We start from the raw sequence: 17561 nt of genomic DNA on the forward strand, positions 1-17561 counted from the left end.
ATAAGTTCCTAAATAGTATTAAGTATTCTTGTATTTTAACTTGTTCTCATATTTTTTTATTTTTATTTTATCTCAAATCATATTCTATATTGTTCTCAATTTTATCTTTTGTTCTCCGAGTCATATTTTACACAATATTTTATGTTATTATCTAATTTTCTTATAGTATCATTAAATCTCGGGGGGGAGTATTGTGGAGATTCTCTCCACCAATGACAAACGCTGGACAAAAAACCAGTGACGTAATGGCACAATCATCGCGCTTACGAACTGACTTCCTCTTTCGGGTTGTAGTAGTATATAGAACGTACCCTCATCTTTGTAAAAACTTCGTCATTGTACGTCGTTGGAAAAACTGTAATAATAAACGTATACCCAAGGACTTTGATTCCATGGGGAAATTTTCCAAACTGAGAAGTCACCACTTTCTACACTTGCAGTTCATGATTAATAAAATGACTAGAGCTTATTGGTCGTTACGTTAGTCATGAACTGTAAGTATGTAGAAAGATAGCGACTTCTCAGTTTGGAAAATTTCCCCATGGACAGAATCAAAGTCCTTGGGTGTACATTCTTAATCGCTGTGTGTCATTGTCAACCTATGCCATAGTAGTGGGACCCGGCATATATTCGCGGTTACAACCCACGCGTCGACCAAACATCCCACAAGATCTTCCGCGGCGTGGCCACCTAGCGGAAGCCGCGCAAGCCGCGAAGACTGGCGTCGCGGAAGAACTTTGAGCTCAAAACTAAAACAAATTGCACAATTTTCGAAAGAACCGTAATATGTTTTTGTCAAAAGAAACGTAATATGTTTTTACGTGGAAAATAACTATTAATAATTGAATGTCTTGGATTTTAACTGTATTCGGTATTTCCGAAACGTTTTATAAATGTTTTTCATTTTATAAATAATATACATCTTCAATAAACCTTTAATTAGCTATATTGAATGTGGTATAAAATACGTTTATTATTCATTTAAATATTGCTGCGATGAAAACGTATATATATATTTTACGCTCAAACTTTTATTAACGTATTTAAAAAGTATACCTGGATATTCTTGATACGTTATTTAAAGAGACAACTTTTGCAAATCATAAACGTATTTAAGAAACGTTTATTTAATTAGTATATAATAATATTTGACAGAATTTTTATGCGTGTTATAAGCGTAGATAAAATTTTGGCATTTTATGATACGTTATTTAAACGGACAATTTTTGCAAATTACAAAAGTATTTAAGAAACGTTTATTTAGTATATGATGGTATTTGATATTATTTCTATACGTGTTATAAACGTAGATACAATTATGGTATTTTATAAACCATTTTTTAACATATAAAATACGTTTCGTATCATATATATGTAATAAAAACGATTATTATAAACGTATATTGCACTAACGTATAAAAACCGTTTTGCCTATATACCTACGTATCTGTCATATACCTATACCTGTTTTACACCATACTTACTTTTAATAAACGTATATTAAACAATCCTGTTCTTATTGGGCATTAAGCAAAAATAAGAAATTATTCAAAAATCCACTTTTCCTTTAAAAAATCATATCTCCGCAACAAAAAACTATTAAAGACTTTCAAATATGACGTTTTAAAGCTAAAGAGTTATACTTTCAAAAAAAAAAATTATGATATTGTCATTCCTTTTAAAAAATATAATTATCTAACAAGAAAAAGATGAGGTATTTTTGAGTGTCTAAAAATCCACTTTAAAAAGAAAATCAATCTTCGCAACAAAAAACTTTTAAAGACTTTACAATACGGCGTTTTAAAGCTAAAGAGTCATATTTTCAAAAAAAATTATGTCGCTGCCATTCCTATTAAAGAATATAGTTACGTATCAAGGCAAACATAAGGTATTTTTGACAAACTCAAGGTGTCTAAAAGTAAAAATTGATGTGTTTCATAATATATTTTGGAACTTACGCAGAAGTTCTCTTTTTCACGGCACTATAATATTTTAACTTTAGACAGAGTAACATACTCCAACGGACCTGTTTGAACGTGTTTTGTCCAGTTTTTTACATAACATAATTAACAAAAAAATTTCACTCACACACTATATGGGTCCCATTGATCCTAACAAAACTTTGCTGCCGTGCCATTTCAAACTTTAGTTGACTAAAAAAGTTGATCAAGTATATTAATCGGAAGAAGAGATTTTAAACTTTTTTTACGTCTTGGTCCAAACCTCCTATTTCACTTCTTTACACAGCAAACGTTGGGAACTTCATATGGTGTTTCTTAGACCCACTTATGTGTTTAAGGGTGAAAATGTATTTTAAAAATATTTGGAAATGATTTTATATAACAGTTCTTTTTACTAAATGTCGGTTATTGTATAGTGACGTATATGTATACATATACATATATATAATTGGATCATTACATAAGTTTCATTCGGATTTTGGCGCGTTTACAGGAAGAGAAAGATTAGATGAAAAAAAATCCATTGTTAACGCTGATTATATTGTAGAGTTGTGGTAATACTATATTTTAGTGTAGAATTTCTTCAATTTAGCGATTTTATTAGTGAATTTTATGCAAAATAAAATAGAGAAACAAAACAAGCACATCATACTGTATTATTTTGCGGAAAGGAAAAATCGCGGTCCAAGTAGCCGGACAGATGTGCAATGTTTACAAAACATCTGCAGTTACCAATCGTGTTATACAAATGTTTGTCCGATTCAGAAAAGGAGTTTAAAATTGGGAACGCCTGTAACAACCAACACGGCTACGGTAACGACTATAGTGGACGAAAACTTACATTTTATACTGCAAGAGATAGAAAATAATAAATAATACATTTTTGTTAATAAAAGTTTTTTTTGTTTCATTGTAAAAAAGGTAAAAATCCGAACAAACTTATGTAACAGCTTAATATGTATGCATATATCTTTCTACTATTGATTTTGTTTTTTTTCTGTCTAAATACAATATGACAAAATATATTGAAAATTAAAATTAATTTCCCTAGTTAATACTATATTTATTACATATATATCATATATATATATATATATATAGGGAAATATGGGGCAAAATAAGATAGAGTACCCCCTGCATCGCGCAATTTAAATGCAAAAATCACAATTGAGCATATATGTACGTTAAATGTGACCTCTCGGTTATTGAAAGTTATCCACGAGCCAGCGAAGTAGGCAGCTGCACTATTAAGTTAATTTATATTTTTTTGTACAATTTCTTTATAATTTTATCTCATTTTTTACTTGTGACATTAGTATTAAATTATAACGTACTTTTAATATGTATAGTATAACCCATCTTACCCACGGGAATACCTCGTCCCGTAGGGTAAGATGAAGAGAAATAATTTTTTTTTTAATAAAGTTTATAATTCTCTGAAGATTTTATTTCATAACAATTATATTGAAAAATTAATATCCAAAGATATAAAAGTAAAGATGATTTATTATGAAAACGTAGCTTTTATTCGTCATCTAACCCTAACTACTCTGTCTTGCCCTACCTTTCCCTGTATTGTACATTATATTAATTGTATGTTTAAATTTTGGTTTCAGTTGTACAAAAGGAGATTACTTGAAGTTATTTTTACACCTGGAGAGTAAAGGCATTTCCGAGTATACGCCTTGGTCCAATGTGCTTTGCGGAGAACTGCGTGACACCCCGCAAGTTCTTTACAGTTCGAGATCGACACTCATTCTGGAGTTTCATACTGAGGGTCCACCGTCTAATGCCACTGGCTTCTCCGGCACTTTTCGTTTTATCGACAGACGTGAGTTGAAGTTTTTTTCTAAGATCAACTTCTTAAACCTCAATGATAAAGAAATGTAATAGCTTAATAATCAATCGTGAAGATACCAGTAAAAAAGAGTAGCAAATAGAGTATAAAATAATTAAGATTATAATAACATACACAAAAATTTCAATAAAGATTGAAACTTTTGCCGTCGAATATGAAACGTGCGCAATCACTTGTATCAAAAATTGATTTCCGGTGAAACGAAGCCATTGCACATTCTTGGAAAGCTTAGGACAGAATATAAGCTGTATTAAGAGTAATGATATTTTAACGGTAACTTTTTCGTTTCTTGGTCTGGAAAATTCGTTTGGCTTGAGCGAATTCATTCAACTTCGAGCGTTTATCGAGAAATTTTAGATCTCGTTTTATGAAACTCATTGAAGTTCACTATTAAGTCATTCTGTAGCTCGATTAGAAAATAATTTCAAAGTTCAGGAAATTGCTACAAATGATTTGATAATATGCTTGTCTTCAGATGACGTTAATTAACAAATATACCCGATGAGAACAGGTACGTAGATTCCACGTTCTATCCACGTGTATTATGTAGAATACGTGGATAGGACTTTATCGACTTGATATCCACATGAATTTTAAATGGACGCTTCCATGTAGATTTTAATACGTTTCATTCACGTAGAATTACTTATGAAATTTGACGGAGATTAAGATGGAAGACAGCAATGTGGATTTCATGGGAATAAAAATTTATATCGACTTATCCTGTGCTCTTTTGATTTTCAAATCTAAGATCTCTTTTTTCTTGAGCGCAGTATTATTAAGAAACATAAATATTATCAATAGACGGAATAGTTCGATGAATAAAAAAATCACGATCTACATCCCAATGAGCAGACAATATTTTTTAAACGTTTTTTTATGTTATTTTAATAAAATTATTCATATTTTATTTAACTATTGTATTATATGAACATTTCTAATTGCATTCTAATTGCATTCTTATTTAAATAAATAACAGAAAAGTTATTCGAGATGCTATACCGCATTAGTGAAAATAGTAAAAAACTATAACTTTATGTATGTTTATATAAATAAGATCCGTTAATTATATATGTTTCATCTTTTTGATAACATATAATTGACGTGGTCTATCAGTTATATACTCGTATCAGCACAAAGTATTCACAGGTTATTGCGAGAGATCAGTTCGCAGCAGTTGCAAAGGTTAAGCATCGTTCACCGGGTCACGGCTTGGTAAATTCCGCTTCGAAATTTCCGAAAAAAAAACTCCTGAGTATAGAATGTTTTTATTGCAAAAAATGTTCTTTAAAATATTACAAAAATATTGTATTGCTCGTTGGGATTATGTGGTGTAATAATATAATATTTATGCAGATATTTTAAGGAAATTTATAGAAGAATTCGAAACATCAGTTAGATTTCGAGGTGAATTCTAGTACCATTTTTGAGTGGAACATCACTCGATTGGTTACATAGATTCCACTTGAATGATCCACGTGAAAGGAACGTGAATTCCATGTACCTGTTCTCATCGGGTATACGCACATCTCATATACACACATATGAACATATGAAACGGTTTTACCGAAGTAATTGTGGTTTCAAATCGGACCCAAAAAAGCATTTTTGTATTTTCTATTATAGTTACAGGTGAGAGATGCATTAAAGCAGTCTTAAGCAAAAAAAAAAAATTAAATTATCTTTCCAACGGCACCTTCGGTTTTTATGATCGGACTTCAATTGTGCCTTATAGAAAGCAAAAACTGCAAATTGGTTTGATTTGCCCCCCTTTCTCCTATATATGTATATATATATACAGATATATTTGCAGAAAGGTTTATAATAAATTAATTTATTATTTGACGGATTTTGTTTGGTAAAAGATTCAACATATGCATTAAGAGGATGCTAAAGTCACGGATTTTACCAATTAAACAACTTACACATATATTTACAATGCATGCGTACGATTTACGAAACATTAATTCGTCACTACACGAAAAGAACAGTTTTGCTAAAATATTTAAAATTTAACTGGATACAGATCGGAAAATAATTTTGTTAAACCGTCAAAATAATTGTATAGGACGTTTAATTGCTAAAATGTCAAATCTTTTTTAATATTGCTCATCATGCTTGAACGTCCATCATAATTATTTTAATTATTTGTTAGATTATTTTGATAATCTAACAAAATTATTTTCAAATCTGAATCTAAATAAATTTTTAGATACTTTAGCAAAATCATTCTACATGTAGCAAATATATGCATATTTGTGTACATGCTACTACGTCAATGTTGCCTACGTGTACAAATTTTCAAGCACACTAATCTTTTTTATTAGATATTTGAACAATTTTAAGAACTCAACATTATTGTCTTTTCGTATAACCCGCATTCCGAACCATATTTATTTAAAAGTCCCGCCTGGAAAGTAGTGGAGAATCCAGGTTCAAACCTTGGTCAAGATAACATTTTTCGCAATAAATTCTTTACAGTTTTTTGGGGATAAAGGGGAAGTAATAAAGATTTAAGTATCAAAAATTATAAAATCGATTAACAATTTAATTTTGTGCTATTACATTCAAAATGCTTCTTGAAAGCTATGTTTTAAGTCCAACAAAAATGCCACGCGCAGTCTGGGGAATCTTATAAATGTTTATAAATTCTTCTAGAAAACTATTGAACACTGAGAACTGCGATATTGGCATTTTCGGATTACATTTGTTGATTTTTATTTTGTACAAATACACTGCATTTTTGTACAAAAAAAAGTATTAGCATACGTTTACTTACAACTGTAGACTTCATATAGGGAGAAGCATAGGTAAATCAGATCTAAAAGAGTTTTTTAATTTTTTTCGATATACAATCAAATCAATGAACTTAGACTATATTAGTGCCTATACCTTAATTGTAGGAAAGGACTTTGAAATCTGTAAAAGCAATTTTAAAAAATAGTGTGCTAAAAAAATTGTCAGTATAAACAGAATGATTTTAGAACAGAATCCTCTTAAATGCACTAATAGATACCTCATACTACAATAAATTACAATTTCCAACGTTTCTTTGTGTACAAATCAGTATCAAATGGGAAATATGTCAAAAATAACTTTTGTGTGTATGTGTTTGTAAATGTATAGGGGATAAAAATTTGGTAAGTTTCCTTACATTTATATGTATATACATATATGTATGTAGTATATGCATAAAAAGTATATGCTTGAGAAACTCGAACCATCGAAATTAGTAGCAGCTTCTGAACGATAAATCGTTAACAAAATTTTTCTCCATCATAGGAACCTATCTGCGGTTTCACGAAATTAAAGTCGCAAATTTTCAGGCCGTACGACTAGTATAAAAATTTTGTAGATTTTAAACCGACGGTTCGTTAGTAAGCGTTTCACGTATATAACTGCCCGACACATGCTTTAAACATGCTGTCCCGCGAACTTTTTATTTTGCTCACGTGTATGCAGTCGGCTTACGTATGCCACGAATAACAGTGACATAATTCTCCCATGGTGGGTTAGAGTTCCCTCTACAATTTGGAATCATTTCTGCATCTTTTTTTCTCCACAGGCTGCGGTGGGATCCTCTTTATGTTCCTACAACTTTCCACGTAAAATTTTGTACTCCCCATGATAAAAAACACAATATCTCTCTCCCGAGGTGCGACAAAACGTGCATTTTGCTTTTAGTGCCAATCTGATCATCGTTCTCGAGATTAACTATAAATCATGCTCGCGCTTTATATTTCTACGCATTTTCTTATGCAATTTTAATTCTTACTCTTACTAGACATAGACAATAGAAAATAAGATTTAAAAAAAAAAGAAAGTAAAGGATAATAAAATTAATAATAAAAGTAATAACAAAGATCGATTGAAAGTTGTGATGGTTTTTTTTTATTTAATAATTCTTATGTATTGTACTCGACAAATCACAATTATTAAAATATTTATATTTAATCAATATAATATTATAAATTAAATGTTATATATTTTGTCGGTATTTTATGACAATATATAACTAAACGTAGGATAAAGCTTTTGACGTATCATAAGAAAAATATACTTGTGCCATCCCTATTACCCGGGAAACGTCACGAATCCATTTTGTTCGATCCATCATCCAGCGAACATGTCGTTGGCGTATAAGCGGGAAAAATGATGCTATCGACAAAAGGCATATCCTTGTTCCCTGTATTTCCAAGACCTGTTTTTAATATTTTGTTTTTATCTATATTAATCTCACATTTTTATTTTCACCACCCAACGTGTTTTTACAAATTAACATATTTTTTAAATTATCTAAACGTGTAATCATACAAATTATGAACTAATTAAATATGTAAAATTAATGGTCAGTTTCTAACACAACACACAGTTTCTAACACAGTTCAAATCATACAAAAAAGAATGTCAGCAAAAGCACATGTTTTTTTCACTTATTTTGTGTAGTCCTCGAAATTTGAATCAAATTATATGCCAATTATAGACGATGATAAAACATTAATCTCAAAAATATTTTCAATTAAACATAGAGGTAGTTTCGAAAATATTCAAATTCCCAATATTCTCCAATAGATACAAAAAAAAAAAAACATTTTTTGAAAACAGAAAATTTTGGCTAAAGCTAGTCAGCATAGTTCTCTAACCACCGGATTAAAAATCTAACACTTCTACGCTCGTTACTTAATTTTTTGGTAAGGTAAATTATCTCTAAAAAGTTTTTGCTAAATTTCTAGAAAACGAACGCAAAAGAATATTTTGCGTAAAAGTTGTTTGTTTTAAAATTCTGAACGAAAGAAGGTCTCTTTCATTTTTTTTTTTTAACCCTTTTACCGGAAACCGCGTCTGAAGATTAGATAGTTTATGAAAATAAAAGGTTCTCTGAAAATAAAGGAACTGTCACTGCAAAAACAAGTGTCGACACAAGGGATTTTCTTGTAGAATATTTTAAAATATAAACTTCTGAATGAAATAAATATATAAAAAACGTTGCTGATATTATAATGTCATTTTTATGTGTCATTTTTCTTATAATTTTCAAAGAATGAAAAGAATTTAAAACTTACAAATTTTAAATTTATTGATTTTTCTAATTGTATATTGTGCTTACTAATTTCTTTTAATTTTTATAATTTTTTATCATTTTCTACTGTCTCTTTAATAATGGTACTTTTCTAGAGCTAAAATATCTTAAAGCGGTAAAATTGATAAGATAGTGGTTATATTGCTACAAGCTAATTCATTTATTACGCTTCTTCGCTCACAATCTCAATCTCAACCAAATCCGCCAATTAATGAGAAGATTGCGAAGGCGTCTCCTTGACGGTTGCTAAAAATATCGTTTCACGCTCGCAAGAGATTAACAAGGATATTCCCGTTTTCCTTGGATAATTACCTCAAGTTTAACACGACGAGTTTGATGAGCAAATTTCTATATGCTATTATACGTGCTATGTTATTGCACGAGAATTATTACATCCATGTTTATACGATCGGAAATTGAAAAAAAAAATGTATTCCAATTGTAATTTTGGCCTCAAAACGTAGATAGAGAAATACCAATAATTACTCACAATGAACAAGCTAATAATATGGGAATAATTATATCCCTCGGGATATCAGAAATTAGGAAAGTTTTAGTCAAAATTCTAACAAATCCGAATGCTTATCGCTACTGATAAAATGTGACATAATTGCGATAATCTAGATAGAAAGGAAATGTGGACCAAGTCGGAAAGTCCTTCGGCTATTTGTGCGATATTGATTATAAACCGGGAAGTTCAGTCTAGACTATTTTCACAAGTTTTCTTACCTGCGGCGCCGCCAGGCTAATTACTTGGAGAGCGTCGGGCTCGTTGAGAGATATCGACTTCAGCTCGATATTCCGTTATCAGGATCCATTTTATATTTTCCGGCAATTAAAAGGCATCAAACTAATACATATTTCGTTGCGCTCGAATGTCTTTAAGAGAGCTTGCGATAAATTTAATGATGTAAGATTTTTAATTGCTTCGTTAAAAGGTTTTGTTGAAAATTGGTATAATTTGTACGGTGTGATAAAGCGTAAAATAAACGTAAAATTCGGTTTAATTTGTCGGTTTTGACAATTAAATTATTTTGTCATAATTTATTTATCATAACAACCACGAAATAGTACAAAATAAGGGAAAGCACAAGATTGATTTCTGGCAGAAGGCTCATTGAAATCCCGTGCGAATATATTTTGCAGTATTCGCAAGTTTCTTCGCATAATTTGATTATTAAAATCCTTGATAATATTTTCGGTAGATCCCATCGGAGTAGAAATTCACTATATGATCTCTCTTATGCAATCCCACCTTGCAATGCCATGCGTATTTTCCGGTTTCTCGTACCTTAGAGACATCTGATACGAAAAGTACTTAAACTCGTAAAGTTTTTCAGACTGTCGAGAGTTAACGTAAATCTTGCCTTACGGAAAGCAAGCTGATGGTACGAAACTTTGACTCGAGATGTCTATCTATTTCATGGCCTCGTAAACAACTTCGTGTATCATTATGAGTTTTACCGTAAGGACGAATATTACTGGCGATGAAGAAAGTTAATGAAACGTAGGAAAGAGAAGGCGCTTTAGTTAAAATAAGATGTATATAGATCAATATAATGTTTTAAACACTAAAACAATTTATTCGAAAGGGGAATATTACGTTTGTCCAGTTTTAAAAACATTATCAGACATATTTTTAGCAAGAAAACACTTTGAATGTTGATCATATACCAAACTTCGCTCGCTTGTGTGCGTTATTTGTCCTGCGAGAAATGAAACACATATAGTATTGTCTATTGTGTATACATTTTTAACTTTTTATTATTTTATCACGAGATATTAAACATAATTTCAGGAACATAACATAAACAACCTATGAAAACATTGTTTTTAAAAGTAGCATTTCCAATACAGAAAGAACTGTTTTGCTAAAGTATTTAAACATTTAGCTGAATACAGATTTAAAAACAAATTTGTTGGACGATCGAAACAATTATAAAGGATATTCAAATGCGAGAAGCAATGCTGCAAAAAGTTTTGACGTTTTAGCAATCAATTTGAGCGCCCAACAAAATTATTTTAATTATCTAAATTATGTTCTATTTTAAATGTGCATTTAGCTAAATTTTTAAATAATTTAACAACAAAACTTTTCTGTAGGAAACTACTATTACTTTGTAAATAAATTGTTTAAACTTCTTTCGTCTCTTTTACACACTTTCTGTTAGACGGTAGAAGTTCTTTAATTTTACCCGCAATTGAATGCTTATATACTTTTTTAAATGTTTTTATTACACTGTCCACAAAAATTTAACTTCTTTTTCTGTTTTTGGTATGTAGAGTGTCATTTCTCGAAGATTTTTGGTTGCACAATTTGAATCCGCGTTTAAAAATAATGATATTAATTATGTTTAGAATGGCGTTTAAAAGATTTTAATTTTTTCAATTTCGTCTGAACTATCTTAAAATGCTATTTTTTACTTTCAAAAGAATTTTCTTCTTATTTTCGTACGATTTTTTAAAACCAAGTTACGTCGATTTGAAAATAGGCATAATCATGTATAGCTGGTGAATTTCATATTTTAGTTAGCAGGCACTTTTATTTTTACGTGTACTACAATTACATGATTTGTGTTTTTTAAACTTGATATTCTGAGATTAACATAACACTCGCTAGATCATTCAACTACAATATATGTGTTTTCATATTACACCAACAATCGTGGAAACAATCTTTGTTACATTCCTTTTTTATATTTTTTCTTATTTAATTTTTTTTTACTTTTTTTACTATTTATTTTCATTTTATCTATCATCTTTTATTTTTGTTTGTTTAGTTTACAAAACGCAGAACAGTGGACCTTCCCCGATCTCGGTAAGCGGCGGTAATTTCAAACCTGTAACTTGGTCTTAAAATTTCGTACAGAAACATAAGAAAGGTTATTTTGAAAGTAAAAAATGGCACTTTAAGAAAATATAGGCAACAATGGAAAAATAAAATTTCTTTAACCTCAATATTATTCCAAATATTACCAAAATCACTATTTCTTCCCAATAGTTCTACATTACTGCAATTTTCTTGAAAATGTGACTTGATAGATAAATTTTGAAGACAGCGTTCACTATTAGCATCACAATATACATTGGAAGAAATATTTCACGAGCCACAGATAAAATCAGTGTCGAACAATATATATATGATTTATATAATTCTGAGGCACACATTATGTATATTACAATGTTATACCTGAATTTTATAATTTTATTAAAATATACGAATATTTCGATAGAGTTATACTATATCTGATTACATTGAAATATTATTTTCTCGTGTTTCTTTCACTAAATGTAACATCATGATTTAACTAAACGTAATTTTAAAACAAACTTTCGCAAAATCGCATTATCCGCTAATGCGGATGCTATTTACGAAGTATATGGTAGGCTGCCGAAATGATGGAAAGGTTCAAACATGTGAATATTACATGAAACAGTACATCCTATTTTAACCGTTGCATTGTCTTGATCCACAAGCCATATGCAGCACTGCAAACAAACGTATCGGAACAGGGCTCAATCGCTTCAATTGCCTTAATTTGCACCGAAGCGGATAGATTGATAATGAATCGCAAGCGTCATTACGCAATTAATTTACGAAATTCAATTGCATACGCGTGGGAATAACTATGACGCGAAATCGCAGCTTGGATTTTCATCGCGCCCCGATGGAAATTACGAAACAGTAACGTGTGCAAGTTTGATCAGCCATAACAACGTAAACAAATATTGACACTTTCGCACAAGCGGGCGGATGTAGTTTGAAAAACGAAAATCTCAGCTGCAAGTTTATTCGACTGCTGTTTGTCCATGATAGTAGGTCGTCTGATGAACGATCGATCAACTCAAAATTAATTTCAGATGAAAACACTCGAGAATCTGTAATTACAGCGATTAATTTTGGATAAAGCTCAATGAGAAATACCAAATTATTAACTTTACCAATATGTACTTCAAGCATCTAATTAACAAACGTATACACGCGCGGTGTATACAAATAAAATTATATTTCAAAAGTATCCTTAAATATATAAAAAAACAATGCATTTCGAAAAAAAATTTTGCGTATAAAAATTTAATTATTTTGCGTATAAAAATATTAAGATAAAGTTATAGGAAAATCAATAGTTTAGGAAATATTTTACATCCTGACAATATTATGTGCCATATTTCGACGATAAATATTTCGTAAATTATTATATTAATTTTTTTAACAATTGTACCTCAATTCTTTTATACGTAATAATGAGATAAAACAATGAGTAAAGAAAATACGTAGTTACTTTAAAAAAAAATACAACTTGTAATACTTAATTATATATATATATATATATATATATATATATATATATATAATAAAGTAACAATGTGTTTGTAAATTTTTTTTAAACTAGACAAAATAAATTCTGTAGCGCGGTACGCGCGCGCTACAAAATTTTTCGTATTACATAATTTTATACAAATTACAAATTTAATACTACACTCTCAATACACATAGTCAAAATACGCGATCTCCGTAATGACAGCCGTTCACGAAGTAAGCGCTGAATGAGAGCCAATCAGCACATCGGAAAAGCGATAACAATAAACTTCGAGAATTCGAGTATCGATGCAATGCAAATAGGTCATGTTTTTTAAATATTTAAACATATTTTTTAAATATTATATAATTCTAATAATATATAAAACTCTCAAAATTTAAACACTTCGAAAATTAAACGAGGCCAACGAAATTACACAATTATTAATACGCAAAATTGAGTCACAAACGATTTCGAAATTTATTCAATATAAATATAATTGATCAAAAGACGAACATTTCGATTATCTTTGAAGTCAGTCTCAAAGCAATGTATTACAAAAATTCCATATAATTATACAACCATCATCAATCTAAAAGGTTGAATCACTAACAGGTTGCCAAATCCAAAGTAGCGTCCAATTATAACGTGTAATGTCAAAGGAAATGAAATATCCTTCCTGAAAATGTATATGACGATCTACTCAAAATGATCGTTATGTTAATTAAACAAACTGTCTAATTTAATTCACTCGGATAGAATGAGAAAATGTAGAGAAGCTTTGGATACAAATATACATATTCTAGTTTTGTTATAACTCCGCATGGTAATTTAAATTATAAATACACAATAAATTTTACAGAGACATGATACGTATCTGAACAATACTGTTTCTGAACTATAATAAGTCTGTACATAATATTATACTTTAGTCAAATCCATTGACATAGAGAGAATGGATGAAGAATTATAGAGACGGAGCCTTTCACAAAAGGGGGGAAAGTGATAATGGCAACAATGAGGACAATACATTAGCTTCAACTAATTCCGTAAGCTCGGAAGTGTTCAGTATTACTTGAATACGATATCATGAAACGATTCTCTTATACCCACAAGCACATGTTATAAACTGAATATTACTGAATGTATTAAAAAAAACACCGAACACAGTAAAAACAAAATGGTATAATATACGTTTATTTTTGATATTATTGTATGGTGTAAACCTAATATATTAAACGTATTTGAAACACATCTAATTTCCCTAACCGTCTCAGAAACATTTTCACATACTAATTTTTATTAAATTATTTAAACGTTAAGGCTCCTGAGTACTCGCCGCGGCCATATTGAAGTCGTGACGTCAGAAGCGAGAAATTGCGTGAAATGACACGTAATTTTGTCCGACATGCCATTTGTAAATAAAGCCAATTTGGATAAAACAAACTAAGCAGATGACTTTAAAACACTTCTAAATATCGGTCACGACTATCCTTTTTCCGCTTAACAATCAGTAAATAGTTGTAAAAAGCATGTAAAGTGAAGCAATTGAAACAGAAAAACACATGGGCACATAATTTTGTCCGACGTGCCATTCCTAAATAATGCCAATTTGGATAAAACAGACTAATCAGATGGCTTTAAAACACTTCTAAATATCGGTCACGACTATCCTTTTTTCGCCTAGCAGTCAGTAAATAGTCGTAAAAAGCACGTAAAGTGACGTCTATTCAGACAGGAAAACACACGGATAGCTATTAAAAGGAGTGAAAAATGTACTTTTATGTATAAAATTCAAAGAAACTTTACTCGCGGTCCATTTTTACGAATTTGGTAAATACGAGACAAGTCATGTTTTTACAATGAAACACATAATAACAAAATGACATGCACGATAACATTTCATCGTCAATCTGTCACGTTTCACGTGTATTAGTTCTAATTTTGTCCGCGACGAAATGTCGCTACCATCAATGCGGAGTTCTCGGCTGAGGAGTCAGGAGCCTTAAGCATATACGAATTATATTCGGATTAGAGAACCAAATAAATAATGAATTATGTAGTCGTATAAAATACGTATTAATAAATCAATAATTTATATGTAATAATTGTTTAGTTTACAAAAAAAATATTTCTTGTATCCTTTTCATTAAAAAAAAGATTAAATAAAAATTAAACATTCAATTTATGTAACAAAATAAATAACAATAAAAATCGTTAATTATATGGAAAAATGTAAATTTTATGTGAAGCAGCGTATTACATATACATCACATTTTAAAAGAATGAGAGTAATTCGTCTCGAAATTATTACAAGCAGCTTCCAAAAGTTTCACTGAGGTACGAAACGAAAATTAGTTTGCGGTGGCGCCTAGATATAACGCCTGTGGCCGAATTCGACTCACGAGAAGATCTTTCGCGGCGTGGCCACCTAGCAGAAGCTGCACAAGCCGCGAAGGCTGGCGTCGCGGAAAAGTTTTGAGACTCAAAACTAAAACAAATCGCACAATTTTCGAAAGAACCGTAATATGTTTTTGTCAAAAGAAACGTAATATGTTTTTACGTGGAAAATAACTATTAATAATTGAATGTCTTGGATTTTAACTATATTCGGTATTTCCAAAACGTTTTATAAATGTTTTTCATTTCATAAATGATATACATCTTCAATAAACCTTTAATTAGCTATATTGAATGTGGTATAAAATACGTTTATTATTCATTTAAATATTGCTGCGATGAAAACGTATAAATATATTTTACGCTTAAACTTTTATTAACATTTTTGAAAAATAAATCATATTTGGATATTCTTGATACGTTATTTAAAGGAACAATTTTTGCAAATCATAAACGTATTTAAGAAACGTTTATTTAATTAGTATATAATAATATTTGACAGTATTTTTATGCGTGTTATAAACGTAGATAAAATTCTGGCATTTTATGATACGTTATTTAAACGGACAACTTTTGCAAATTACAAAAGTATTTAAGAAACGTTTATTTAGTATATGATGGTATTTGATATTATTTCTATACGTATTATAAACGTAGATACAATTATGGTATTTTATAAACCATTTTTCAACATATAAAATACGTTTCGTATCATATATATGTAATAAAAACGATTATTATAAACGTATATTGCATTAACGTATAAAAACCGTTTTGTCTATATTTGTATTTGCCATATACCTATACCTATTTTACATCATACTTACGTTTAATAAACGTATATTATACAATCCTGTTCTTATTGGGAAGTTCTTATTTTACTAATCTTGATCCCCTTTCGCCTATTGTTATCACCTTCTCTTGTACAATGTATTTCTATATACTTTTGACAAGTCGGTTAAATAAATAATATGAAAAGTAAGACTAGTCAAGCGGTTAAAATATAAATAAATGAAATTAGAGGTAAGAATAAAAATAAACGTGTAATGTGTCAAATAATAAAAATGTATTATAAATAAATTAAGTGTAGTGTGTCAAACAATAAAATTTACGTAAATTAAACGAAGTAAAGTTAATCACATTTAGAAAAACATTAAAGTAACAATTTTCCCTATAATTTTCACGCTGATAGTTACGCATGATGTATCCGATTATAAATTAAGATTGTTATTTTTCCTCTGGCATGAATGTATTTCCGATATTAATCGCTTACATAAATAATATTCATTGTCAAGAATTTGTATATTCTTCCAATCAAACTGGCGATTAAAATTAATTCTGTGTTCAGTAATCAGGGAGTGATTGGTATTCTAATTAATGTGATTATAATGTTCAAATATTCTCGCTTTTAATTTTTTACCAGTCTAGCCTACATAAGATACGTCACAATCTTTGCACAATGTACACGTTTTTCTTTGAATTTATTGGAAAAACGTTTTTATGTACTTTTATATACTTTTTATATATCCGCTTAGTTTATTGAGATCAAAAATTTTCATATTTATACTATTCGTAATAGTTTTAAATTTATTTGATAATCTATGAATATATGGTATAGCAAACCAAGGAGCTTGCTCCTCACTAATATTGTTATTATCACTTCCGTTTATTTGTTTGATTGTACATTTATAAAATAACGATTAAGACGTGTGTTAATTGTTTCAAATGTAAACTCAGCAGATTAATCATTGGTTAAAAGAATATTAATTTTAAACTTAATATTCTTTTGATGGAATTTCGAATGTGATAATGATACTCGTCCATCCTCATAACCATCCCCGTAACTGTACCTCTTTTTGTGAAACAGGGTATGTATATTTTTAATAATGGAACACCCTGTATATTTTTTGTATTGCAACTTACTTGAAAATTTAATGAGCAAAAAAATGAGAATATTAATA

At 29.8% G+C, this 17561-nt stretch overlaps 1 protein-coding gene across 1 annotated transcript in view; it reads left to right on the forward strand.

The window, feature by feature from the left end:
- Window positions 1-17561, forward strand: part of LOC105204975 (suppressor of lurcher protein 1) — a 486519-nt gene that overhangs the window by 175058 nt on the left and 293900 nt on the right. The window contains exon 4 of the mRNA XM_026137763.2: window positions 3578-3792. Within this exon, the coding sequence (XP_025993548.2) occupies window positions 3578-3792 (215 nt within the window). The remainder of the gene's footprint in view (window positions 1-3577; window positions 3793-17561) is intronic.

The sequence above is a fragment of the Solenopsis invicta genome, chromosome 16 (assembly GCF_016802725.1).
Source record: "Solenopsis invicta isolate M01_SB chromosome 16, UNIL_Sinv_3.0, whole genome shotgun sequence".
Lineage (NCBI taxonomy): Eukaryota > Metazoa > Arthropoda > Insecta > Hymenoptera > Formicidae > Solenopsis > Solenopsis invicta.